The 23,181-nt window shown below is 38.1% G+C and overlaps 1 protein-coding gene across 1 annotated transcript in view; it reads left to right on the top strand.

The window, feature by feature from the left end:
• The first annotated feature begins 830 nt into the window (after positions 1-830).
• Positions 831-23,181, top strand: part of syne2b (spectrin repeat containing, nuclear envelope 2b) — a 34,547-nt gene continuing 12,196 nt past the window's right edge. Inside the window, exons 1-19 of the mRNA XM_025060586.1 lie at positions 831-1,168; positions 1,664-1,897; positions 5,002-5,126; positions 9,999-10,060; positions 12,554-12,649; positions 12,744-12,821; positions 13,069-13,161; positions 13,392-13,594; positions 14,529-14,728; positions 16,063-16,163; positions 17,008-17,097; positions 19,043-19,156; positions 19,244-19,381; positions 19,957-20,121; positions 20,536-20,648; positions 21,367-21,535; positions 21,679-21,775; positions 21,853-22,046; positions 22,601-22,765. Of these exons, the coding sequence (XP_024916354.1) occupies positions 5,039-5,126; positions 9,999-10,060; positions 12,554-12,649; positions 12,744-12,821; positions 13,069-13,161; positions 13,392-13,594; positions 14,529-14,728; positions 16,063-16,163; positions 17,008-17,097; positions 19,043-19,156; positions 19,244-19,381; positions 19,957-20,121; positions 20,536-20,648; positions 21,367-21,535; positions 21,679-21,775; positions 21,853-22,046; positions 22,601-22,765 (2,166 nt within the window). The 5' untranslated portion in view covers positions 831-1,168; positions 1,664-1,897; positions 5,002-5,038. The remainder of the gene's footprint in view (positions 1,169-1,663; positions 1,898-5,001; positions 5,127-9,998; positions 10,061-12,553; positions 12,650-12,743; positions 12,822-13,068; positions 13,162-13,391; positions 13,595-14,528; positions 14,729-16,062; positions 16,164-17,007; positions 17,098-19,042; positions 19,157-19,243; positions 19,382-19,956; positions 20,122-20,535; positions 20,649-21,366; positions 21,536-21,678; positions 21,776-21,852; positions 22,047-22,600; positions 22,766-23,181) is intronic.

Raw genomic sequence — 23,181 nt, 5'->3', positions numbered from 1 at the left:
TCACATTTTCTTCACAGGGTTTTATTCATAAACTAAGGCCAAAACTGCAAAAAGACACAAAAAGGTTTTAAAACATAGTTTAAAAAAACCCCAAACAAAAAATAAACAAAAAACTAACTAACAACAAAACAAAAAAGAGTTGTTGTAGAGAATAGATCATCAGGGTGAAAATGTTGTTATGGTTTGGACATGAACTGAAAAGAGATACTGCAGAAGAAAAGGTAGGAAGTTAGAGGGTTAAAAGAAGAGAAGAAGAAGAAGAAAAAAGAAAGGGAAAAGTGAATACATGGAAAGAAAAGGGTAGTGAGAGAAAGTAATGAGATGGAAGAGAAGATAAGAGCCGGAAGAATAGAGAAGTTGAAATAAGACATGGATGGTAGAAGAGGTAGAAAATTAGGTGATAGGAAAAATAGGTAACCAAAATAATGTGGGGTCAAAATAGAAAAAAAATAGGAAAGGAAGAGGACTAAAAGAAGAAAAAGGAAGAATGCAGACTAGAATATACTGAAACTGTACGTGTCATAGATAGACTTGGTTTAAAAACTAGTGTTATACTGACCCCTGTTGTTCATTTTAGGGCATTGATTGTTGGTCAATCAATTGTTGGTTAATACAGCTGCTGCTTTTTTGTCTGAAGATAAAAACGTACGATATACAAGGATTTTACTTAACACGTACCGTCGTTTTGTCGTAGTTACTGTGAGTAAAGTCAAATTTACACGTGCGTGGTTGCGTTTGAAGCAAAAGGATAAAAACAAACGTAGGTAAGAGTTTTATCAAATTACCATGATAATATCACACGATACACGGGAAATAAATCAAACGTATTTTAAAAACTATATAAACTAATAAAAATATTTTCAGAAGACATTTGTTGAAAACATTCAGAAACTTTCTTTCTTTTTCTTTCTCATAAAATATAATAGTAATTGCCAATAGTTCATTAGCTTAGTTTAGTCAAGTCATTCTTCATGAACAGGAACATTAGCATTTCAGCACGCTTCTTGCTAATGTGAATCTATGCTTTTAACAACTAACGCCCTGACCATTTAACTGAACTAACTGAAACTACTGTTCACGGTTTTATTTCGTTTAGTCACTTTTCAATTACAGCTACTGTTTTATTATCTCAGGCTAATGTTGGACATTTACACGGCCGTCCTCTTAGGTAAGTATTTGTTACCCACTAGTCAAAAAACAAAGGTTTTATCTTGATTTTTATTTCCATTAATATTATAGAGTATACTGTATAACCTACCTTGGGACACTTTTTTGTCCAGATGCTAATGTGCTAATTTTCATCTGTCGTGAAGTTGAAATATTAAATGTTTTTAATCCTAGTTGTAGTTTTTTATTTGAAGGTGTAGTTTGTAGTCATTTTCATCTAACCTCATCAGTTTAGTCCATCTAATCACTCTGAATTAGCCAGAATCTATTTTCCAAATTAACAACAAGTACTGATGGTGTAAAACAACTTTAAATACTGGTTTATAGTATTTTATACTGAGTTTTCTGTGACCAGTGAGATGACATTAACCTCAAGGTTACAAGCTTTTGTAGAGCTTCAGGTGACAGCAGGGTCCTGGCAGAGCCACACTGGTGTGTGTGTGTGTGTGTACTGGTTTCTTGAACTAGTGTTTCAGTGTGTTCTTTTTTCTCCCAGCTCTGGTATGGCTCTGTCTTCTCCGGTGTCAGTCCCGGCCTGTTGCTGTTCCTGCAGCTCTGCACACTGCAGTTCTGTGGATGTGAGCTTCAGGTTTCAACACCACCACTAAGTCTACTTACTACAGAGCAGGATCTGCTCTTCCCCGTTCCAGATCTGCTGCTGCAGAGGAGGAGAGGACCGTCGCCTTTCCACCTTCAACCACGTCAACACACTTCCCTGCATGTCCAGTAGGTGAGTGGAAGCTCTTCTAATTTGGTCTGTTTTCATATACAGGAAACCAGGGTTTACAGCTGTAAAAAATGTCATATGAGCAGCGTTGAGTTCTAGTGAGGAATCCCCTCATGTCATCAGCGATGTACCTTTAGTGGTATCATTGCCACCAAGCCTGTTATCAGCATTATTAAAAAAGTCCTCTGGTCTTTCCTGAAGGACCCGTGCTGGGTCTCTGCTGAACTGACCTGAGAGCAGCTGAACACATGTGTTCTGTGCTGCTAATTTTGGAACCTGACGGCTTCATAACAGCCACAATCTGACATTCTGCTCGGTCACTTTGTAGCAGCGATGGAGTCCAGGAATGGGTCAAACTTTAACACAGCAATAAAAGTTGTTGATGTCGATGCCCTTCCTGTTTCACGTGTAGTTTATTTCTGCTTTAGAGGTCGAATTAGGAGTTGCACCTGACTGTGAGAATGCCAAGATGGACACGCTGACTTTCTGAAGCTCAAAGCAGTTTGTTTTACAACTTGGAAAAGGTTTTCAGTTTTTTTCCAAAACCAATGAGCAAAATCTTAAGTCATCAATCACGTTAACACAAATGTTTAATGTGACTTTTTTTGAACTCTTCTACCTTATAATTAGGTTGATATTGTATGTTTAGGATGGATTTTAAAAATGGTAATAAAAGGACTTCACTAGTCAGTCTAGTGGTGGTCAAGAGGTCTGCTTTGCTCTGAACTGCACATTATTTGCAGGTTTTTTTGTATTGGTTGTCCTACAAATTAAGATGGTATCCATCATTTTGATGTGTTTAAATTCCTGAAACAAGGAAAGTTTGACATCACAACAACAATTTGTGTTATGTCACTTACTGTTCATCCAATGGTTGTGGGGAAATTACTGAGGCTGTCCCACCTAGTGCCATTCAACCTCCATCGATCAATATGACAGGTTACAGGTCATGTGATTAAAACTCCTGTTGATGTTGTTTTAAATGTTTTAAATGTATGATTTTATTCTTATTTTAAAGTTGAAAAATAAGCAGTAGTTTCTTTCTGGAGCTTTCAGGTAAATGTGCATGTGTAGAATCACGTTCAGTCTTAACAACACTGATCTGAACTCTTGGAAAATAATCTCTGCACCTGATTATTATTCAGGTTAGAGGTGTTCAGGAAAAACTGGATGTTACTGTAACCAACGCCTGTGAGCAACGACCTGATTTACACTGTCACCTTATATCTAATGACCTACAACAAAAATAATAATAGTGCAGCGCAAAATCTCAGAATTCCTGACCTTGTTAGTTTTATTGTCTGTACAAAGTCCAGACTCTCAGGAACTACAGCTTTTTTCTGTAAGGGTCACAAAGGTTGTTTGGGTGGTGTTGAAGCTAACACACTGAGAGTCTTGTGTTTGACTAAATGTTTATCTGTCATTGTGTTTTCACTCCGATCAAAACAGGGTTTGCTCTCTCCTGTTTTTATATTATGTTCCAGGGTGTGACCTTGAACATGTCACAGTCTCATCAGCACATGACTGACTGTACACACATAACACAACACAACACAACACAAAGACTGGATTTAAATTATTTTCACTGTTAATCACAGACAAAACTTGAAGGCCATGTTGTTGCTACTGCAGAACAAGTGAATGTGAAGATGAACAGAGAGACAGAGCAGATGTGTTTACATCCCTCGTGTGCTTCAGTGATGTCCAGGATAATTTTGAAAGTGTTGCTACGTTTTGCTAGGTTATTTTTATTGCAAAAGAAAACTCAGGTATAAAGTTAGGAAACTAAATATCAGCCTGGAAGTTGCTTTAAGTTTTCTAAAGGAGTTTAGCATAAGTAAGTAAAAGTTAACCAAGAATTTAATTTATCTGTAAATCCTCCACGTTTCATGTTCATCCTTCACCTGGACATCTGAAATTCAGCTTCCTGCCAAATCTTAAAACTAGACATAATGAAAGGTGGTTTCCTTAGAGGAGAATCTGCTGTAAAAATGATGTAGCTATAAAAGTTGTCCAAGTGCATAGTAGAACAGCAAGACAACAGTCAAATAACAAAAAAAAATTCATGTTGAAATTAAATAAAATAAAGTAAAATGAATAAATTCTTACATAATAAATTTCTAAACATTAGCTGAAAATTAAAACGAACTGAATTTTCTTGTGTTTTATTTATAGAAGTGTTAACTATTCTTTTGTATTTTTAGCCTGCCATGATCTACCCCCTGACTCGCCCTCTTTGTCTCACCCCCACTTACCCCTCCCACCCCTGCTAATTTTGCAGCTGACATGAAAAATGAGTATATCATAAATAGCATGTTATAGAGCTTCATTCCTATACACACACACACATGCACTTACACACTCAACATGACCATAACGTGTCAATGACATAATTGTGTAAGTTTAACAAATATTGAAGTGACTTTTTGAATTTTGGAGCAAAAAACTAAATGTGGTCCAAATGGGCAAAAGTACATAAAAAATAGCAAAGAAATATCTAACAAGGTAAACAACAGGAGCCTCAGATGATGACAGTTTTTTTTCTGTAACAGTTGGCTGAGGTGAAAGGTAGGATTACTAAGAAGAAGATTCATTATATTAAACCTGGAAAACTGGCTTAACTTTTAATTTGATTCTTAAGTTAGATAGAGGTGACGTACTGTATTATTTCCAAGCAAATTTTCTGATTGTGTGTTTTGACCGTTACACTCACTGTTCATCCGCTCTGCTGCTGGTGCTCCTATCAAAGACACCTCTATTTTTCCTCACTGTGATTTGTTTAGGCGGGCGTGTTGAAAGTTGTCACATATTTTGTTTTTTAACATTTACTAAAATCAGTCCCTGAGGCAGTTGAAGAACAAGATAAAACAGGAGTCTGCATTGCTTTCCTGTAAAAAAAGTTGAAACTCAGGATTCACAGGATCGGGGTCAATCAATTCATAAAAATATATACCAGGAATTTATCCAGTCCAAATAATAAGTTAGCCAATGAGATGTAAATGTTTCAGGAAGTCGCAGTACGTTAGCCAAGGCTACGGTATAGGTTTAACTCAGGAGAACAACCATCACAGCAGCTTTCACCTGTTGTTTCTTCTTTCTCTTCACAGTGGTGCCATGCTGCTTGAAGTCTGTGAATGATAAGACATGTCTTCAGACCGCCACTCCAGAGATGATCAGGTGGAGAGGGGGTCCATCCCCCTGGACATTGACAACGTCCACATTCTCCTACAGGGTCAGTCCTAACAGAATCAGAATCAGAAGGAAAATTGTTTTCTGTTACAGCTGCTCCTGCAAGAGCAAAAGTAGTCTAATATATATATATATATATAAGTATAAGAAATAATTTATTTTTTAAAATAAAAATAATAAGAAAGGCTAAAATACAATTCAAATACAAGTATATAGAGTGCAACATGTTTAATGTGATTGCCTAAAGTTTTCCACAGATTAAATTTGCATAATGAAGCACAATAATCAGTAACCATATCTAAGTTATTGAGTATTGTAACATTTTGTACAGATTAAAGTATTGTGAACATTACTTTACATAATGACCAAGACAGAAATCCCAGAGCAAAGAGATTGAATGTGTCTGTATGTATGTGCGTGCGTGTTTGGTAAAAACACAACCACATCATAATGTTTGTCTAAAACTCAGCTGAGTGACATTTTATGAGATTTACACCCAAAGTCCTTACATAACGACTTGATTTCACACCACTGCAGGAGTCGTTCACCCACACCTGCATCTCTCACTCAACTCAGATGTCTTATTGTTTTTCAAAAATTATGTCAAAGAAACAACCTGACCACAGGAGGCAGCAGTGAACCAGCAGCTCTTACATTCCTGACAGCTAAAATCCATGGTTTTCTCAGTGGACTTTGCTGTAGTTAAAAAACCATCGTTGCCTTTTAATCAGTGAACAAAAACACTTATAACTGACTAATTTCTTTATCTTAACTATGACCTCAACCTGCCGAGTTTTATCGCTCTGCTCTGTATAGGTATTTGGACTGGAGACAGCTCCAAATATGGTCATAGTACAGTTGGTTTGGGTGAAGTGTGTCTGAGGTAAGACTTGTTACTAAAACAACAGAACAAACATGTGGCTGCTGGGTTTGTGGCATGGACCGTTTGAGAGACATATTCCTGCATTGACTTTGACGTGGACCTCTCTTTAACATCCCCTGTTCCTGATCTCCTGTCTGCTCTCTCCACTCACCTCCTCTGCTCCTTCATGGTTCATCTTGTTTTCCTTATTTCTTCCTTCTCCTCAGCTGTATTTTTAGTACACGGCGTCTCTGCCCTTTTTAAGAACAAACAGCCTTTTCTTCAGAGCCTGTAAACTTTTTTTCTCTTAATTATATAATTTCCAGCCAAAACAATTTGCCAAAATCATGATGTCAGACAAACGCCCCCTGAAACAAGCCAGCCTGTTAAGGAACACTTTGGTTTTCTAAGGCAGTAGTGATAAACTTTGAGTGCTTACAGTGTGTTGTGTAAAAAAAAAAAAGGACAGACAACATCATTCTTGGGAGTTGTGATCTAAGAGTCATCAATCTTCATTCAAATAAATGGTTTGCTGTAAAAGTTTTGTATTTATGTATATGTTTTTTATTGACAATTTGTGGGCTTACCTTACCTTACCTTACCTTACCTTACCTTACCTTACCTTACCTCGGGCTCACAAGACAACATTATGTTGCTGTATTTTTTTGGAGATCTGTTCATTTTAGAAACTGTGGAGTATACCTACAGTGTGTAGAACTACACACACTGTACTATTGTCTTCGTTTAATTGGTTGAAATGTTTTGACTGTTGATGATTTCCATTTGCTGGTAAAAACGGCTCTTTTGGTTGCAGACTATTTTATTTTTGTTCACCCAACTTTTACTTGGGCGGTGGTGGATTGGTGGTTAAGGAAGCGGCCTTAGGTTCAGAAGGTTTCAGGTTTGAGTCCACCAGCTACCAAGTTACCACTGAGCTGTTCTGAGTATGGCACTGTCCCCACACGCTGCTCCCTGGGTGCAGAGGCCACATTAGGTTGTGTGCAGTGTTACGATGACAAGGAGTTCACTTTCCTTTTATCTTGTTTTTATTTTATCTTTCCCATCATCCACTACAATGTTTTTTATTCTAGTTTTACTTTAGTCATTAAATCTGTAAAAATCCTTTGGCCATTTGTTAGCTCTTACTTGACCAGCGTTAAGATGTCTCATCTGTAATTTTCCAACACAATTGTTTAAGCATTAGGCATCACATTTTACAGTCAAGTTTGAATAAACTAATTAATTTTCAAACTTTAAAGACAAACCAAACGTTTAAGGATTGTTTTGCTGTAAGCTTCTTGTTATTTCTGATGACACTGCTTCTAAAAATGTGTATGATGCAGAGTATCAAGTAGTCAGGAGCATTTCTCCAGAAAGTTGTGTTAATCACATGGATGGGGTCTCAGGTATTGACTTCAGCTGCAGTCATTAGCAGCAGGCTAATGATCTTGTGTGGACAAGTCTGAGGCATCTCTGAGTCAGACTGAATGAAGAGGTGGAGCTTAGACCCAAATCACCTGCATCATCATCACACTGTGAACTCACAGACAACTAGAGAGGAAACGATCATCAAACTATTCTGTCAAACATTTACTTTAATTTAATCACTGCTGCTGCTGCTCACGAGAGCCACTGCAGACAAACATGTTGATTAGCAAAATAGATGTAAACTGATCAGCAACACTGCACTGTCTGCAGATATAACATGGATGATTCCACAATGGGTGAGTTCCATTTCCATTGTAATTTTTAACTTTCAGAAACAGCCTTTGGGACAACTATAATATTTGTTCGCAAAGTTGTAGTTACTGTTTTATAACTTTTTCCTAAGCTTTATTTTCTCAGTCTTTCTCAGTGTTTGTGTCACACCTCAGTTTAGTTTTTGGTTAGCATCTCTGTGTTGTTTTGGGTTTCTTTTCTTTTGTTTTGCCTTTTTAAAGCTTTACTGGTTTCTGTGTCACATTGAGTTTCCTTTTAGCTACTTCTTAGTTAATATCAGATCAGAGGTCATTTGAATGTTTCCTTATATTTGTGAAACCTTTTGCAATCTTCTGGCCTGATTTTGACACGTTACTTTACAATTTTGAGATTTGATTTTCTTGATTATTGACCACCTTCAGTCTTCTTTCCTCTAATGTAATTTACAATAGTTATGTTTTACTTCTGGCAAATCCTGGAACTACTGAAAGTTGTTCTTGGTATTCTCTTGGCAAACTCTATTCCCTTGGTCATTTCTTGACTTACTTTGAGCTACCAACCTTACCAATTTTCTGTCTTAACTTTAGGTTGTTGGTGGACTATTGGCTCAGAGTCTCAGGTAATCTAATCTGTGACCACCATTTTCTCCATCCTTACATGGTTAAATTGTTAAAGTTCCTCCGTGTGTTAACATTCCTAGGAAATTATCTGAACCGATGCCTTCTGTGATGATAGTTTATAAACTGTTTTTTCTTGGTTATAATCAACCGAAGATAGACATTTTAATTTCAGTTTTCTTGTGTTGAAGATTCCTGACCTACTAATGAGACCAAGAAAGGTTTTTCCTTTCCCACAGCTACTTACCTTTGTTTAAATATATCAGAAGCACTTTATAACACACCAGGGTTGTTGCTCCCTGTGATTAAGATTAGACTCCAATTGAACTGAAGCCAGAGTTTGCATGTGGTTAAACTTTTCAAGTCAGAAAATAGTCTGTGAGCTGACTGTTGGAGCTCAGCATTTAGAACACACACTTCCAGCTGTAAACAGTGATATTCTGCTGAGTCAGTTTGTCAAACACCAAGATCTGATGAGATGAGACACAGACTACAGATGTGTGACTTTCATTTGTTTGTGTCTGTGTGCCTAAGTACAAAGATGTGAACAGTGAGGACAACAACATTGGAAACAGAACTCGCAGTTATTGGTTGAATAGGGAAACCAGGCTAAAAAGCAATGTTGATGGTGTAATAGTCCCTGGAGGGAAGAGAACTTAAGGAAGCTGATATATATTAAGACAGAATGAGAAGGAAAGATGAGGAAGGAGCAGGAGATTAGTTAGGTGTTAGTGAGGGAAACAATGGAAAGGATGAAAGTGAAGGTTAAAGGAGGTTGTGCTTGATGCCTTAAATGTAAAGTGACACTGGTCATTTATTTGTAATTGTTGGACTTTGACATTGTCTACAATTAGAGAAGACCTTTGCATCTCTGTTATTTGTTGCCTCATTCTTGTTCATCACTCATTCAGGCACTTGAATGCGACGTCTTTCCGATGTTCTGATGTTCCTATCCTCCATGTTTGTCTCCACCAGTGCAGGACTCCAGGGTGTGACCTGCTGCAGCAGCGGCTCTACTTCTGCTGAGCTGCTCTGTGTTTTCTGCGACTCTCCTCGCGAATCTTACGGAGACTTGTTCAGACAACATGCCGTTTGTCAATAAATGGCCGCCACAGGCCAAACCCTCAGCTCTTAGCTACAGTAACGACTGCAGTGCTTTAGAGGCAGAGTTATTAGGGGTGTGACCACCTGCTTCATTTCACAATTTCTGTATTAATGCTGTTTGACTGTTTACAGGAATGACACCAAGCCAGCAAAAAATGGACTTAAATAATAGGTTTGATGATCCTTTGATTATCATAATCTCAATAAATAAATGTGGCCCCAGGCGAGACACTTCAGAAAACCTGTGACTCAGATCTGTCTGACCTTGTGTTGTGTTTTTGAACCTGGTTAGCTGCTCATAAACCTCAGCCCCATACACTCAGTCACATGACTGACAAAATAAAGGGCTGTGTGATGAATGTCTACAGTGTAAACTACTGTAAAACAACAGTATGAAATGACTGATCAATAATATTAAACGATGGTGGAGAAAGGGTCTGAGAAGACAGAAGCTACAGTTACTCTCTTCCTTTCAAACACCAGTCTTTTTTCACTCCCAACCAAGGCACATACAAACTCTCCTTCCCTTCTTGATTATGTCTTTGTGTGTTTTACAGTTTTTACAGCTACTGTTAATAAAGTATTATTTAAAAAAATAATCTAAATCTAATTTTCTCCTTGTTTATCTCAACAGTGGAACAGGAGCAGATCCAAAAGAGGACTTTCACTAACTGGGTTAATGCTCAACTGACTAAGGTGAGTGTTGGCTCTGACCTTTTGACCTCTCATATAAAGTTTATTTATACTAGTTCAAATGCTTGGTTAATGCAGGGATTTAAACTAATGTAAAAAGATGACAAATTATTTTAGCTTAGTCACATGAGCACACTGACTTTACAAACAAACCATCAACCCTCTACTGTCACACAGCTTTATGTTTTTACAGCCTATGTAAATATATACTGGAGTCTATTGAATATCAGTCAGTTACTTGGCTGGTTTGTGCTGCTAAATGAGATAGGGAGAATAAATCTGTTTAATAGTAATTAATGCAGAAGCAAGGTGAAGTTTCACTAATAAATAAAGAAAGCAGATTCAGGAACATATGGAGGTGTAAGAGCCAGAATAACAGCTGTGTTTGCACAAATGATCTCTTCCATTACCTTGTAATGTTTGAATCAGTTACTGACTCATCTGTCCTGCTGTAACGTGTTCCGTCAGTCATCAGATGAACAAAAACAATGCAGGTTTACTCTGGTAAAATACAGATGCCAATTGGAATTGAAGGAAAACAAATGTAAAATTATTCGGTTAGAATAACAGTTTTGTAGGTGTTACAGTGTTTGGATAGACAGAGGTAACAGTAGTTTTAACCACACTGAATGCTTGGGAACCTTCAGGGAGTTAAATACACAGTTAATATCCAGTATAAATCAGTGGTTCTCAAATGTTTATGGTCATTTCCCACTTTGATAAAGCCCCACCTAACTCACCATTACCCCACAAATATCTTGACAAATTGCATTCCAAATGTATTGAACTAACACCAAGTACGGTCGTATTTTATAATTAATCAATTTACTAACTATATATTACACAAAGTTCCAAGAGAAAAATTAAAGTGCAGTTGTTCCATCATCGCTTAAACTAGGGATGCACCGATCCACATTTTTTCACATCCGATCCTATCCCTATATTTTTTGGATTTCGATATCGGCCGATACCGATACGTTCTGATACTATTGCTTTAATATTATTATTATATGCATGTATTTGCAAAGTAAACATCTTACAACAATGTGTGCATCTGTCCTCATTTGATTTATTGCTGGCTACATTGACAGTCAATCAATATGTAGCTCAGCAGGACATGACTTTTTTTTAGTTAGAAAACATTCATAATTGGAGCATTAATGAAAAAGGGCCCTCGCCCGTCCTTCCGTATCGCGTCCAGGACAAGCGTACTGCTGCTCTCCTCAGCCATGTATTTCTTTGCAGCCTGTTATCTGGCTGCAAAATGTGTTCTTGTTGAGCCACATTCTGTTCAGGAAAGTGATTCTACAGTTTACAGTCATCCAACTGTCTGATTTCTGACATGGTTCGTGGATCGGAATTCTTTGCAGGTTGGATTGGATCGGTCCGATCTGCTAATTATGTTGGGATCGGCTGCCGATACCGATACTGGATTGGATTAGCCCAATCGCTAGCTTGAACCTTGAAAATTCCTTCCTTCAGTTTCTCACACCCCGCTCGTCATGTCTCCGATCCCTCCACCAGTACGGGCCCACCCCACACTCATATACGTCAATACCCCATAAATCATAGAAGAAAACAGTTAGACGTTACTTTTTTTAAAATGTGAAACAGAACTATTTCACCTCATTTAACCCATCGGTGAACATGTTGCTCAACAGCCTGTGTGATTCCTGGCCCTGTTGTGTATTCTTTAGAAATAAGAGAGCGTATGAAACACACAAATCCATCTGACATGTTCAAGCACAACTGCCTTTAAAGTTGTGGTTCATTTACACATGTGCTGACGTCACACAGCTCTCCTCAAAGACCTTTTGGAAATCACATGAAATCTTAGAGGAGCTGTGACTCTTCATGAGCGTTAAATTAAAGCTGTTCATTAAATCTGCAGTGTTTTTTGTTTACATGTCAAGAGTGTTTTCTCAGTGAACAGCAGACCCTTTTTCAGCTCCACACCACATGGCCTGAATCTGGCAAAAACAAGTTTGTTGCCAAACCTGAGGATCAGTGATACCTGGGCTTCTGTCAGCGTCCTGTTAGAGGACAGTGGACGCGTTGGTGGGAAAGTGTGGACATAAATATAGCAGTGCAGATCAAGGCTCACAGCAGGCAGACTGACAGCAACAGACGGCCACTGCCTTTCTCCAGAACAGCCAACACACCCCCTCATTCCCTCAATCTCCACCCACAAACATTCACCCGGAGCTAGAGTCAGTGTGAACTGAACAGGATTGTGGACATAACTGTTAATCCTTCTCGTTGTCTGCTCATATTAGAGCTCACGTGTTTTATCTGTCACATAAAAATATTTGTCTCTTGCTCACCAGACAGAAACATCTGAAATTGAAAAACAGTTTTGTCATTAATTAACACTGACATTTTTTATATTCAGTGGGGAATTACAGAATATATGTATACATATATTCTTATATATACATACACATGACTAAAATAATAGCATAATAATAACATTTTATTTGTGTGTGTTTTTTACAGAAGCGGCCTCCATGTGCAGTTGTGGATCTCTTCAATGACTTTCGCGATGGCTCCAAACTGTTGGACCTCCTGGAGGTGATGAGCGGCCATCGCATTGTGAGTCCTTCATCTCACCCCCAGCTGAGACTTTTATCAAACCTCAGAGCATTTGACATTATCTTTAAATGATTTATTATTCATTATTTTCCAGAGTCGGGAGAGGGGAAGAGGAATGTTTCAGCACAGGAGCAACATCGAGAAAGCTCTGTCCTTCCTGAAGAATAAATCGGTGAATTAAAGAAAATCACATTTTTGTGTCCCAACTCAGAGAAACTGACATGTTTAGCAAAATGTTAAAATATTAGCTCCACATTTGCGCCAATAGTCAAATACTCAGTCACTAAATCAAAACCATCTTTGTGAATAATATATGGATTTTTTTCACAAAGATTATTCATCTTTGTGAATAATATATGGATTTTTACTCCTCCTTCTGGACAACGGTTCTAAGACTATCCTTTCCATTCTCACCTCAGATTAAACTGGTCAACATCAACATTCCTGACATCATTGATGGAAAACCTTCCATCATCCTAGGCCTCATATGGACGATTATTTTGCAGTATCATGTGGGTATCATGTTTACTTTTTACTGTCTTTTTCTTTTTTTACTTTTTAAGTCTCATCACTTATTTATATCTCATAGTTCTCATTTCTATATCAAAAAGCTTTCTTTTCAAGCTTTGGTCTGTCTGCAGACATCAGTGATCCACAGATTTTCTGCAGCAGCTCCTTCCCTGATTCTTACTTTGGTCCATTTGTAAAATGTCAATCCTGTGTGTTTGTGTGTTTTTCTCAGATTGAGGAGTTGGCCAGTAGCCTGACGTTTGACTCCCGTCAGTCCTCCATGGAGTCTTTGGCCAGTCTGGACTCTCGCTCCACTCTGTCCAGCCGCTCGGCCAGCAGTAGCCCAGCCCCCCGTAGGGGTTCACCGCTACACGCCCGCTTCAGGATCTCAGCCAAGAAAGCTCTGCTGCTCTGGGTCCGAGAGCAGTGTCACAGGTTGGAGTTAATTCTGCTGGAAACATGAAGTGAAAGGTTCTTTTAACAATTTTAACTGCCATGTTCCACTGCTGAAGCCAGAAAACCTAAAAGGGGAATTTGATTTTTGCCAACTCACTGTAGAGTGTTTGGTTTCCTATTTTCCGAACATAAATCGTACTGATTTTTCTCACTTTACTCTACATTTTTCCATCTCCACCCTCTCTCGTTATTGGTTCTGAGAGGATCTCAGAGGGAAACACCTCCTGTTGGAGAACCACCCATTACAGTAGCTTTTCTATAAAAGCTTTAGAACCTGGAACTGATACCACTCTGCCAAATATGACCCAATAAACATGATGTCATTCTTCTGGGAATCCTGCTCTCATTCCCAGATTGAGTAAATAAGACTCTTTTGTTTCTGTTCAGCAAAACAGTTTACAAAACACACTTGCACTTGCATTTATTTTATTTATTTAAAAGTCAATTTTTGTCGTTCTATACTTACACATTTTTTCTAATTTAACCTTATTAATTTTTCTTCCAAAGTATACATGTCCCACCATTTAATTTTTTTTATCATAGGAATATTGTTTTATTGTTAATTTCATTTGATCATTAGGAATGGGATTAAGACTTTTAAATACTCAATTTCTGCCATATATATTGACTTATTTGACTAATTTATTCACATGTTACATGTTAAATTAATCTTCATATCATCAAAATTTCACAAATGCAACTGTCATCTTGATCACAAAGAAGATAAAAGATAATAGAAGTTAAGTTACTTTTAACTTTTCAACATGGTCTATGGCTTTTTTCTTCCCTACAAGTGTGTTTTTATGTTATAATCTGTTTGATCGTGTACTAATTTGACATTTAGAATTAGAACACAGCATCTTTGTAACTAAAGCCTGAAACGTGATTCATGGACATTGACTTTGTTCTTCAGATCTGGCTGTTCCATCAACGTGAAAGACTTCAAAGCCAGCTGGAGGAGCGGAGTGATCTTCCTGGCCATTCTTCAGTCCTTGAGACCAGACCTGGTGGATCTGAGCAGAGCCAGTACCAGGAGCAACAGACAGAACCTGGAGGAGGCATTTCGCATTGCAGAGAAAGAGCTGAGGATTCCTCGACTCCTGGAACCAGACGGTCAGTCGTTCGCTGTAGAATATGTAACTGTCACCTTGAAACCAAGATACAGAAGCTGACACAGTCAATGCTTTCGGACTTGGCTTTTTGACAAAATTATCATTATTATCATTGTTGTGCGTATTAAGTACAGTGTGTGAGAGTGGTACTTGTCACTCTGTGGTTACTTTTGTGGAGTCATGACTGAAGGATCACACCTGTGGTTATCGAGGAGTGTCACTAAATTGATTTAGGTGAATAATAAGGACTTAAAGTGCAGCACTGCCTTTGGGCAGGTTCACGTCTGCACTGTGGGAACACTTATATCAAAACAAAACAAAACAAACATAGATGTTGATGTGAACTAGAGGAAAGGAGAATTGTTACGCCCTCCACTCAGAGCTAAGTAACAAAACTTAATTTATTTTTCCATCATATCTAGTTCTGTTACTGCTATGGAAGCTAAACAGTTACACTTGATTGACTAATTAATTTAAGACAAACAAACAAACAAAACTAAATGTCAATCCTAAAACTGAGATCATTTTAAAATCTATTATATGTTTTAAAAACATTTACTTTTTAAAATAGACCAGAAGATTATTTAAGAAAAAGTAAAAAAAAAGATCAACTAGAACCTAGCCTACAATATAGCTTCCAAGAATAGCCAAAAGAATTACAAAAGACAAATTTGTCTCATAAATTCGCAAGGTAATAGTCAGATATAAATTTTATATAATTAAGGTATAATTGGTGGCCATGATCATTCTGTACAAGTGTAGTGATTGGTCCCTAGGCCATATGATAAACACACCTGATGTAACTCTGTAGAGATAAAGGATTCATTTAGGTGTCGTTCAAGCAGCAGAAACACAACTGGTCTCTTTGTACTGTCATTATATATTTATTTTATTCAGTTTTATAAGAGTCCTATCAGAACCACAGCAGTGAAGGAGGTGGTGTCCTGCGAACGTTTGTTACTGAGACATTTCTGAGCTATGTGTTTAAGCCGTGCCCAAAAAGCCTGAGGGTGAGAGAGCTGAGGATCTGACAGTCTGCTGACTCTCCCTCTCTCTCTCCTGCTCTCTCTCCCTCCCGCCCTCTCTCTGTGCTGCATATAAAAACTCTGTGTTGTTTGATTCAGCTGACTCTGACTCTGACTAGTTAGCAGAGGTAAAAAGTCATTGGTTGATGAGAGGGCAGAGGAGACACACCTCCATTTCTCAGGAGCTGGCTCTATCTGCGTCTCTCAGTCAATACAGAGCTTATTCTGACAATAGTATGAAAAAGGAGTAAAAAAAAAAAAAAAAAAAAAAATTGACGGCTGATCATGGAGGACTCTGATGTGGATGCAGATGTGGACGTCAGGGACCCGGATGAGAAGTCCATCATGACCTACGTGGCTCAGTTCCTGCAGTACTCCAGAGATCTGCCACCGACAGAGGAGGAAATGCAGGTGTGTATTAACATCAGTGAGACACCTTGTGTTTGTCATCTGTGAAATCACAACGTTAAAATTTATTGGGCTGCAGGACCAGTGCTGCTCAAAAGATCTGATATCATAGAGAAGATATTTCACACAGCAGTATGCTGAGTGTTTGTTTATTTTCAGTTTAAAAGTCATCTGTGCAGATTGCAAAGAAAGCAGTTCATGAAATATGATGCAAATGACTTGATAAATAGTTAGATTTAAATATCCTGACATATTGTTTATATGTCTGTAATAGTCCCTTTAAATATGGCCGTCGCACCATAGCAGGTTTATTATAATATTTATTTCTAACATGCTTCTTTTGCCAATGTTAAATATTAGTATTTTTGACCAGTTCTTGGTGAACGGTTTTTAATGTTGGCTACATTTTGAGACACTATTTAGCTATTCAAGCAAACCAGTAGGTTTAATTACCCCTGTGCTACTGTTTAGTTTACAGTAATCATGATTCTTCAGTGGCATCTTGGCTAATTGCTTCATTTAATATTTAACTATACAGTAACAATATTATCTAATAGAGTTAAATTATTGGTAAATTGGTTGGTTAATTTTAGTGGTGTCTTTAATCATTTTAGTAATCTCTTATCTTTAGTTTTTTAATAGCTTTAAGTGGCTCTTTTTGTCAAACTCAATCTTATTTGTATAGTTCAAATTCACAAAATGCATTTTACTTGGATGGAAGAACCTATCTACTTTCTGCTTTTCCTTTTTCCTTCCTTCCATTTACCTTTCTTTTGTCTCCTTTTCCTTTCAATTTCCTTTTTTCTTTCTTTCTTTTGTCTTTCTCTCTTTCTTTCTTTCATCACAGATTGGACATGTAACTCCTCCAAAAAGTCCTTCACCTGTCAACCTGCCTCTTCACTACACTCCTGCTATATCTGCCTCACCTCTGAGACAGGTACCATTTCCTGTGAAACATTTTTTCTAATTTATACTTTTGTTTTCATTTACCCTAAGTCCCAACCTGACTGCAATTTTGGATTTTATGTCTTAATACACAGACGTTGCTTATCCATAGCTAGTTAGCAAGTTCACCTTCATCTGCACAGTGTTATTTAAATGCACTCACATACAATATTTTGTTGAGACTTGTCTCAGTGACATGAATTGGCCACAAGAGGCAGCAGTAGACCAGAAACTCCATGTTACCTTATGGAAGAAATTGTTAATGTTTACGTCTAATGTCTAAGACACTAAAATGTATAAAGCTGTAAATATATGTATAAAATAAAAGATTAAATGGATGTATAACAAATTAGGCAAATTCGTCCATCATGAAAAATCTAATTTCTCTGTCTTGTTGCCAGTGAGAACATGATTCATGGAGATTAAATGTGTGACTACCTTGTACAACCTTTCATTAGAATTTCCTGAACTTTCCCTTTAACTTGAGTGTGTGAACCTGCTGTATTTGTGTCAGTGCCCCACCCCCTTTCCTCTCTGCTTTTATTTATGTTGTAACATACCTGAGATGACACCCTGTACCTGCAGCTTGTTTGTAACAACCTCTGCTGAGGCACACATCATATATAAGCCACAGAAATATTTTGTCTTGATGGGGAAACAACTTTTCATTTCATACAATTAACAAATCTTGACGCTGTGCCAGGAAACTTTTGTCTGTTGAGTTGTCGCTGCAGCAACATCAAAGCAAAGAGTGCAGTCGCTTCAAGCAACAATTCTAAAATCACATGGTGGTTGACAGCAGGACTCATCATGCACAATTGAACTAGTTTACCCTGTTCTCTGGGAAACAGTCCAACAACCACACTGAGGGTGTGGCCCATGTTTGGCCACCTTTGTGGTGGATAGAGTCTAACAGAACACCACCGAATGTATCCTTCAGGTTTCCTTGACATGGAAATTGTCTTGGAAAATGATGGACAAAATACTTGTCATCTCAGCTTCCACAGAGGAAAGTTGATCTCACCCAGTGAGGCTCATGTTGTCATATATTTTGTCTGATATACAGCAATCAATCACAGTCTTCAGGTGGCCAGCAATGGATGTATGCAGAAGTAAAGAACATCTTGGTGAATCATGCACATAAACTAGCCTTGTTACATCTACATACACCTAATACACTTACGGTTGGTGTTCTGTGTGGGTTTAGAGGCAAAATTATATTATTTTCTTTAAACAAATGTTTTTAAAGTAAAGTATAATCAAGCATAGTGTCTGTACATGCTTCTGCATGAACCTTCTGCTGCCTCAGATACAAGCAGAGAAGGAGGAGGAGGAGAAGGAGTATGGGGAGGAAGAGGAGGAGGTAGAGAAGCAGAATAGAGCTCTCTGTTGTATGTGTTGTGAAAAACAACTGTGTTGCCAAAGCAAGCTAATGTGAGGGCTTGGTGCCCTGCTGCGCAGGAAAAATTTTGTGAAATTTTGTTTTTTTGGAGTGTGTTATGATTGCTGTTTGGGCCTGGTGGGAGTTTTTTATTGAATTTGGCATGGATTTGGGGTAAATTGGTCTACAGCTTAACAATATTAGTTTCAGTATTGATCACATAAAGAGAAATTAAAACTAATAATAACTTTTTTTGTTCAACATGAAAAAGCATGTACAAATGTCACAGGGTGTTTCCCAAACTTGAAAATGTTGACGTCTTTCAAAGTCTTGTTTTGTCCACAAACAAAAAGATCTAATTCAGTGTCAAAGCAGAAATGTCCCAAATTTACTGTGATTTTGGTTTGGTTCACTTTTTATCCATGTGAAAGAGTGATGTTCTTAACGCTTACATCTAACAAACATAGTATGTTGGAGTAAGTCTGCAGTTTTTTCTTTTCTTTTTTATAGGGAACATCTGCAACATCTAAATGTTTTGTATTTTCTTCACTGGCAGGCAACACCCGAACGTAAGGTACAGGAAGTGACATGCTGGCTGGCTCAGGCCTACGATGAACTGCTGGAGGGATGGGACTCCACAGAGGGGGAGAGTTACTCTGAGAGATACCATGTATGTTCACAACGCGTTCTATTAGAATTCCATAGGGTGTATGGCAGTTTGTCTTGACCTTTGTCCATGTACATGTCACCTCCTTAGGTTTTTCAGACATTTGTTGTATCCTTTAATGAGCAACGGCGACCCATCATGCCTCTGCTGACGGCGATGAGACGATCTGCAAAACTAAGTGATGAGCAAAAAGCTCTCAGAGAGGCATGGGACACACTCACTGAAAAGGTCTGTATTGTTTCGCAGAAAATCTGTATCAAATACTAGCCAACGGAGTTCAAACAGCATATTTCCAATAAATCACTCAAAAGTATACCAGCAGAATTTATTAGTTGACACCTAGTAAGTTGTTATTACTAAAGCAGCCACAGCTTCAGGTTGGTGCATTGGTAGATCACAATGTCACAAGCTGTTTTAAACTACAGGATTTCAATGTGTTCCCTTAAACATTAAAGACCACAATGTGCCTGAGGATAAACATCCAATAATAATACATAACGTTTGCAGAGATACATGACTGATCATATGATGAGTAGTCATTCACTTCTCTTCATCACTTCTTCATGTTTAAGGCCAACACAGTAATGTTGGTTAGAAAATACACTAAGTGTTTACATTTACGAGTCTAGCAGATGTTTTTATCCAAAGCGACTTACAGAGGAGGGTTAACGTTATCAAGCATGTGGTTCCACTGGGAATCGAACAGCAGGACTATCTGCTTCCGAGGCAGACGTGCTAACCGCTATGGAACCACTACTGTTTAGGAGAGAAATGACACCTGATTTTCACTCCACTTATTTCAGTTACGTGAATATAAAGTGGAACTGGACATGAGTCTCCCAGCCCCCTTTGATGCAGTGGCCCGTTGGCTAATGAAAGCAGAGAATGTGTTGACAGAAGAAGAAAGTGACCCACAGGACCATGCACGAGCTGCCGACGAAGCGAGAGAGAAACAAGAGCTGCTTAAGGTGAGTGAGTACTGTCATGATCAGAAAACAGCGGCATTGGGTTTAAATGCCCTTGGAAGTCTTAGGGTCAAAACATCTCCATAAAAGTAGTTTCACATTTGTCTGCCAGCGTGTTAAGAAGTCCTACAGATAGAATTTAGACAGCTTTCTTTTAGCTTTGCACAAGTAAAGAAAAACAGTTTTTGCAACATTTCCACTTCCATGTGTTTATCCACATCCCTGAGGTGTCCTCAAGGACCTAAGTCGTTCAAAACACACAACTGAACTGAACATCATCTCCTGTAAACAGCAGTCTTTAAAGTCGTTCAAAACACTGACATCATCTCCTGTAAACAGCAGTCTTTTTCTTTGTTTGTGCAAAGATAACCGTAGATTGTTTATGTAAATGATGTCACTGCTCGATTTCCCCTGCAGGTTTGCCTGGAGGAGATGCCACAGCAGCTCAAGACCTTCCAGTCCTTCCAGAACCTGGATGAGTACGGAAACATGATGGTTCCCACTGACAAGATTGATGAGTTGAAGAGGAGGTGAGGCTGTTTATTCCACATCACCTGTGTTCACGCTACAGATATAAATATTGAAAACTTTACTGAAGAATTGTTAATTTGTAAAAAATGATACTTGAAAGTAAGTTGGAAAATAATCTTCTATATGTGTAAGTCAAAAATATATCAGAAAATGAGAACCTGAATAACGAAAAAATTAAAAAACCCAAGAATGTATCTCAAAAAGTTAAACCAGATATAGACACATAAACAAACTACATGAAGCTGATTTTGTTACATTTGGCCTAAAGATTGTCTCCTTGTTTAATAAAGTTCTCCTGGAATTGTGTCAGTATTTTTCACCCTGCTGTGTAAAGAAGCTACTCTTTTAGATCCAGATCAACAAGTTAAACATTTTTAGGCATGTGACCAGGATGCCTCTAGGTTGCCTCCTGCTGGAGTTTTACCAGACACAATTCTCTGGGAAAAGACCTCAGGGCAGACTTTAAATTTGCTTAAGGGATGTTGTTTATTCTAGTTAATCTGGGAACACCTCAGAATCTCTGAGATGGATCCAAAAACTTTCTTGTGAAAAATACAATTAACAAGCTTGATTAAAATAGTTAATAAAAGTGTCAGTTAAATGACCTCAAACAAACAAAAACTTGATGAGTCATTGATAATAAAATGTTATAATGTTCTTTTTCAAGAACTTTGCAAACCTGCATATGTAACACTTATCTCATTTGGATCTACCCAGGTTTACGAGTGTGAGAGTGACTGCTAAGTACCATGGCATCAAGCTTGAGTACTGTGAGCAGCGACACACTGTTTTGGATCTGTTGGGTCAGATCAGGTCCAAGCTTCGGGTTTGGAAGAGGCCCTTCATTTCTCCAGAGGCTGTCAGGGTGTTGTTGCAAGAATGGCATGTAAGTCATTAACACGCCACTTAAGTTCCATTTTCTTATAGATGAGGGTAACCAATCTCATCTAACAAATTTAATCTCTTATGGACCCCAAAGTATGAAATGTCAAAACTCGTAAATGCACAAATGCATTTTTTTCTCTCCAGGAGCTGGTGACCACACAGGAGCTCACTTCTCTGTTAGAAATAGCACTCTATAAGCTAAAACAGATTTCGGAGAAATACTCCAGCAAATCTGCCCTTGGTAAGTGTCTCCAATCTCTTATCTGACTAATCTCTTAGTATCAGACAAAATAATGGAGTTTTTGCTTTGCTCTTTAGCTGGGGATTATCAGCATGTGAGTCAACAGGTGAAGCAGCTCGAGGAGGATACGGCAGTGGTTTTGAAGGACGTGACCACAGCTAAGAACACAATGAACAGGGTGCTGTCTGTTTGGGACACTTACAGCGACTGTCTCAGCTCCCTGCAGGCCTGGCTAGAGCAAAGCTCCGCCACTCCTGGAAATAGAGCAGAGGTAATTGTCAACGTTAAGAGAAAAAAAAAAGTCACAATAGAATATCTGTTTGTGTCCATAAATGGGCATTGATGGTAAAATAAATACTAGATGTGTAATAGGAGAGAGTATATTTGGAAATTATAGTTGTCAAACAGCCAAATGGTCTGTACTTGTACAGTGTAGTAGTTCTCTTATCATTATGACCACAAAGTAAGCGAAACTACTGATTTTATGCCAATTACCTTTTGGTACAAGTCAATTCAAAGCACTGAAAAACTGCAAAATAAATCTAACAAAAAATCTGAGACACCACTTATGTAGTTTAACCATAAATCACTAATAATTGTTAATGCCCTTCAAACGTACACTATATAAAACATATTCTATATAGAGTTATTTATAGTGACTTATACAATACAGTGAATTACCCACTAAAGAACCCAAAAATTATAGTGGCAGAAGTAAAAACAAACTCAGGCCCTAAAGCAGGGGTCTGCTATCTGTGGCCTGAGCCATATGCAATTCTTATCATTTGTATCCTACACGCATCAATTATTTATGGCTTTTTACAGGTGACATCTGAATCTCTGGCAGAGTGGGGCTCACGACAAGCCCAACTGAACGAGGTGGGAAACTTCCTGATTGAGAGAACTAACCCTCAGACCAGCAGGGTCCTTTCAGAGGAGATCCGTCGGGTCAACATGCATTGGGCTGAATTTGTCCACAAAAACACTTTTGTAAGTTATTCTTAATAAGCAGTCAGTGGTTTTAAATCAGCAACATCTCAGCTGTTGCTGCTGCTTTACCTCAACTATTTCTTGTCATTGGCCAAATTCCTTTTGTGTTTACGTAATTATAAGTGACGACTAACAGCAGGCATTTGGATCAAATGTCTCATGCCTTTGGAATTTAATGAATTATTCTTCATTTGTTATATTTAACCCTGGTGTCTGAAAATAAGGAGTGTCTGAATGTATGAAGGTGCAGTCCACCTTTTATTCTTTGGATCGCAATGATAATCTTCAGTACAAACCATTACTGATGTTTTAGACAACACCCCAGTCTCTGTCATCATACAGCCAACATTGATTCAAGTGATAAAGATTAAAACAACGCCAGGTTGGATTCATCAGTAATATTCAGAGCAAGTCAC

Source organism: Cynoglossus semilaevis, chromosome 1, assembly GCF_000523025.1.
Source record: "Cynoglossus semilaevis isolate Cse_v1.0 chromosome 1, Cse_v1.0, whole genome shotgun sequence".
NCBI classification, from domain to species: Eukaryota; Metazoa; Chordata; class Actinopteri; order Pleuronectiformes; family Cynoglossidae; genus Cynoglossus; species Cynoglossus semilaevis.
This window is presented reverse-complemented; position numbering and strand designations above follow the sequence as displayed.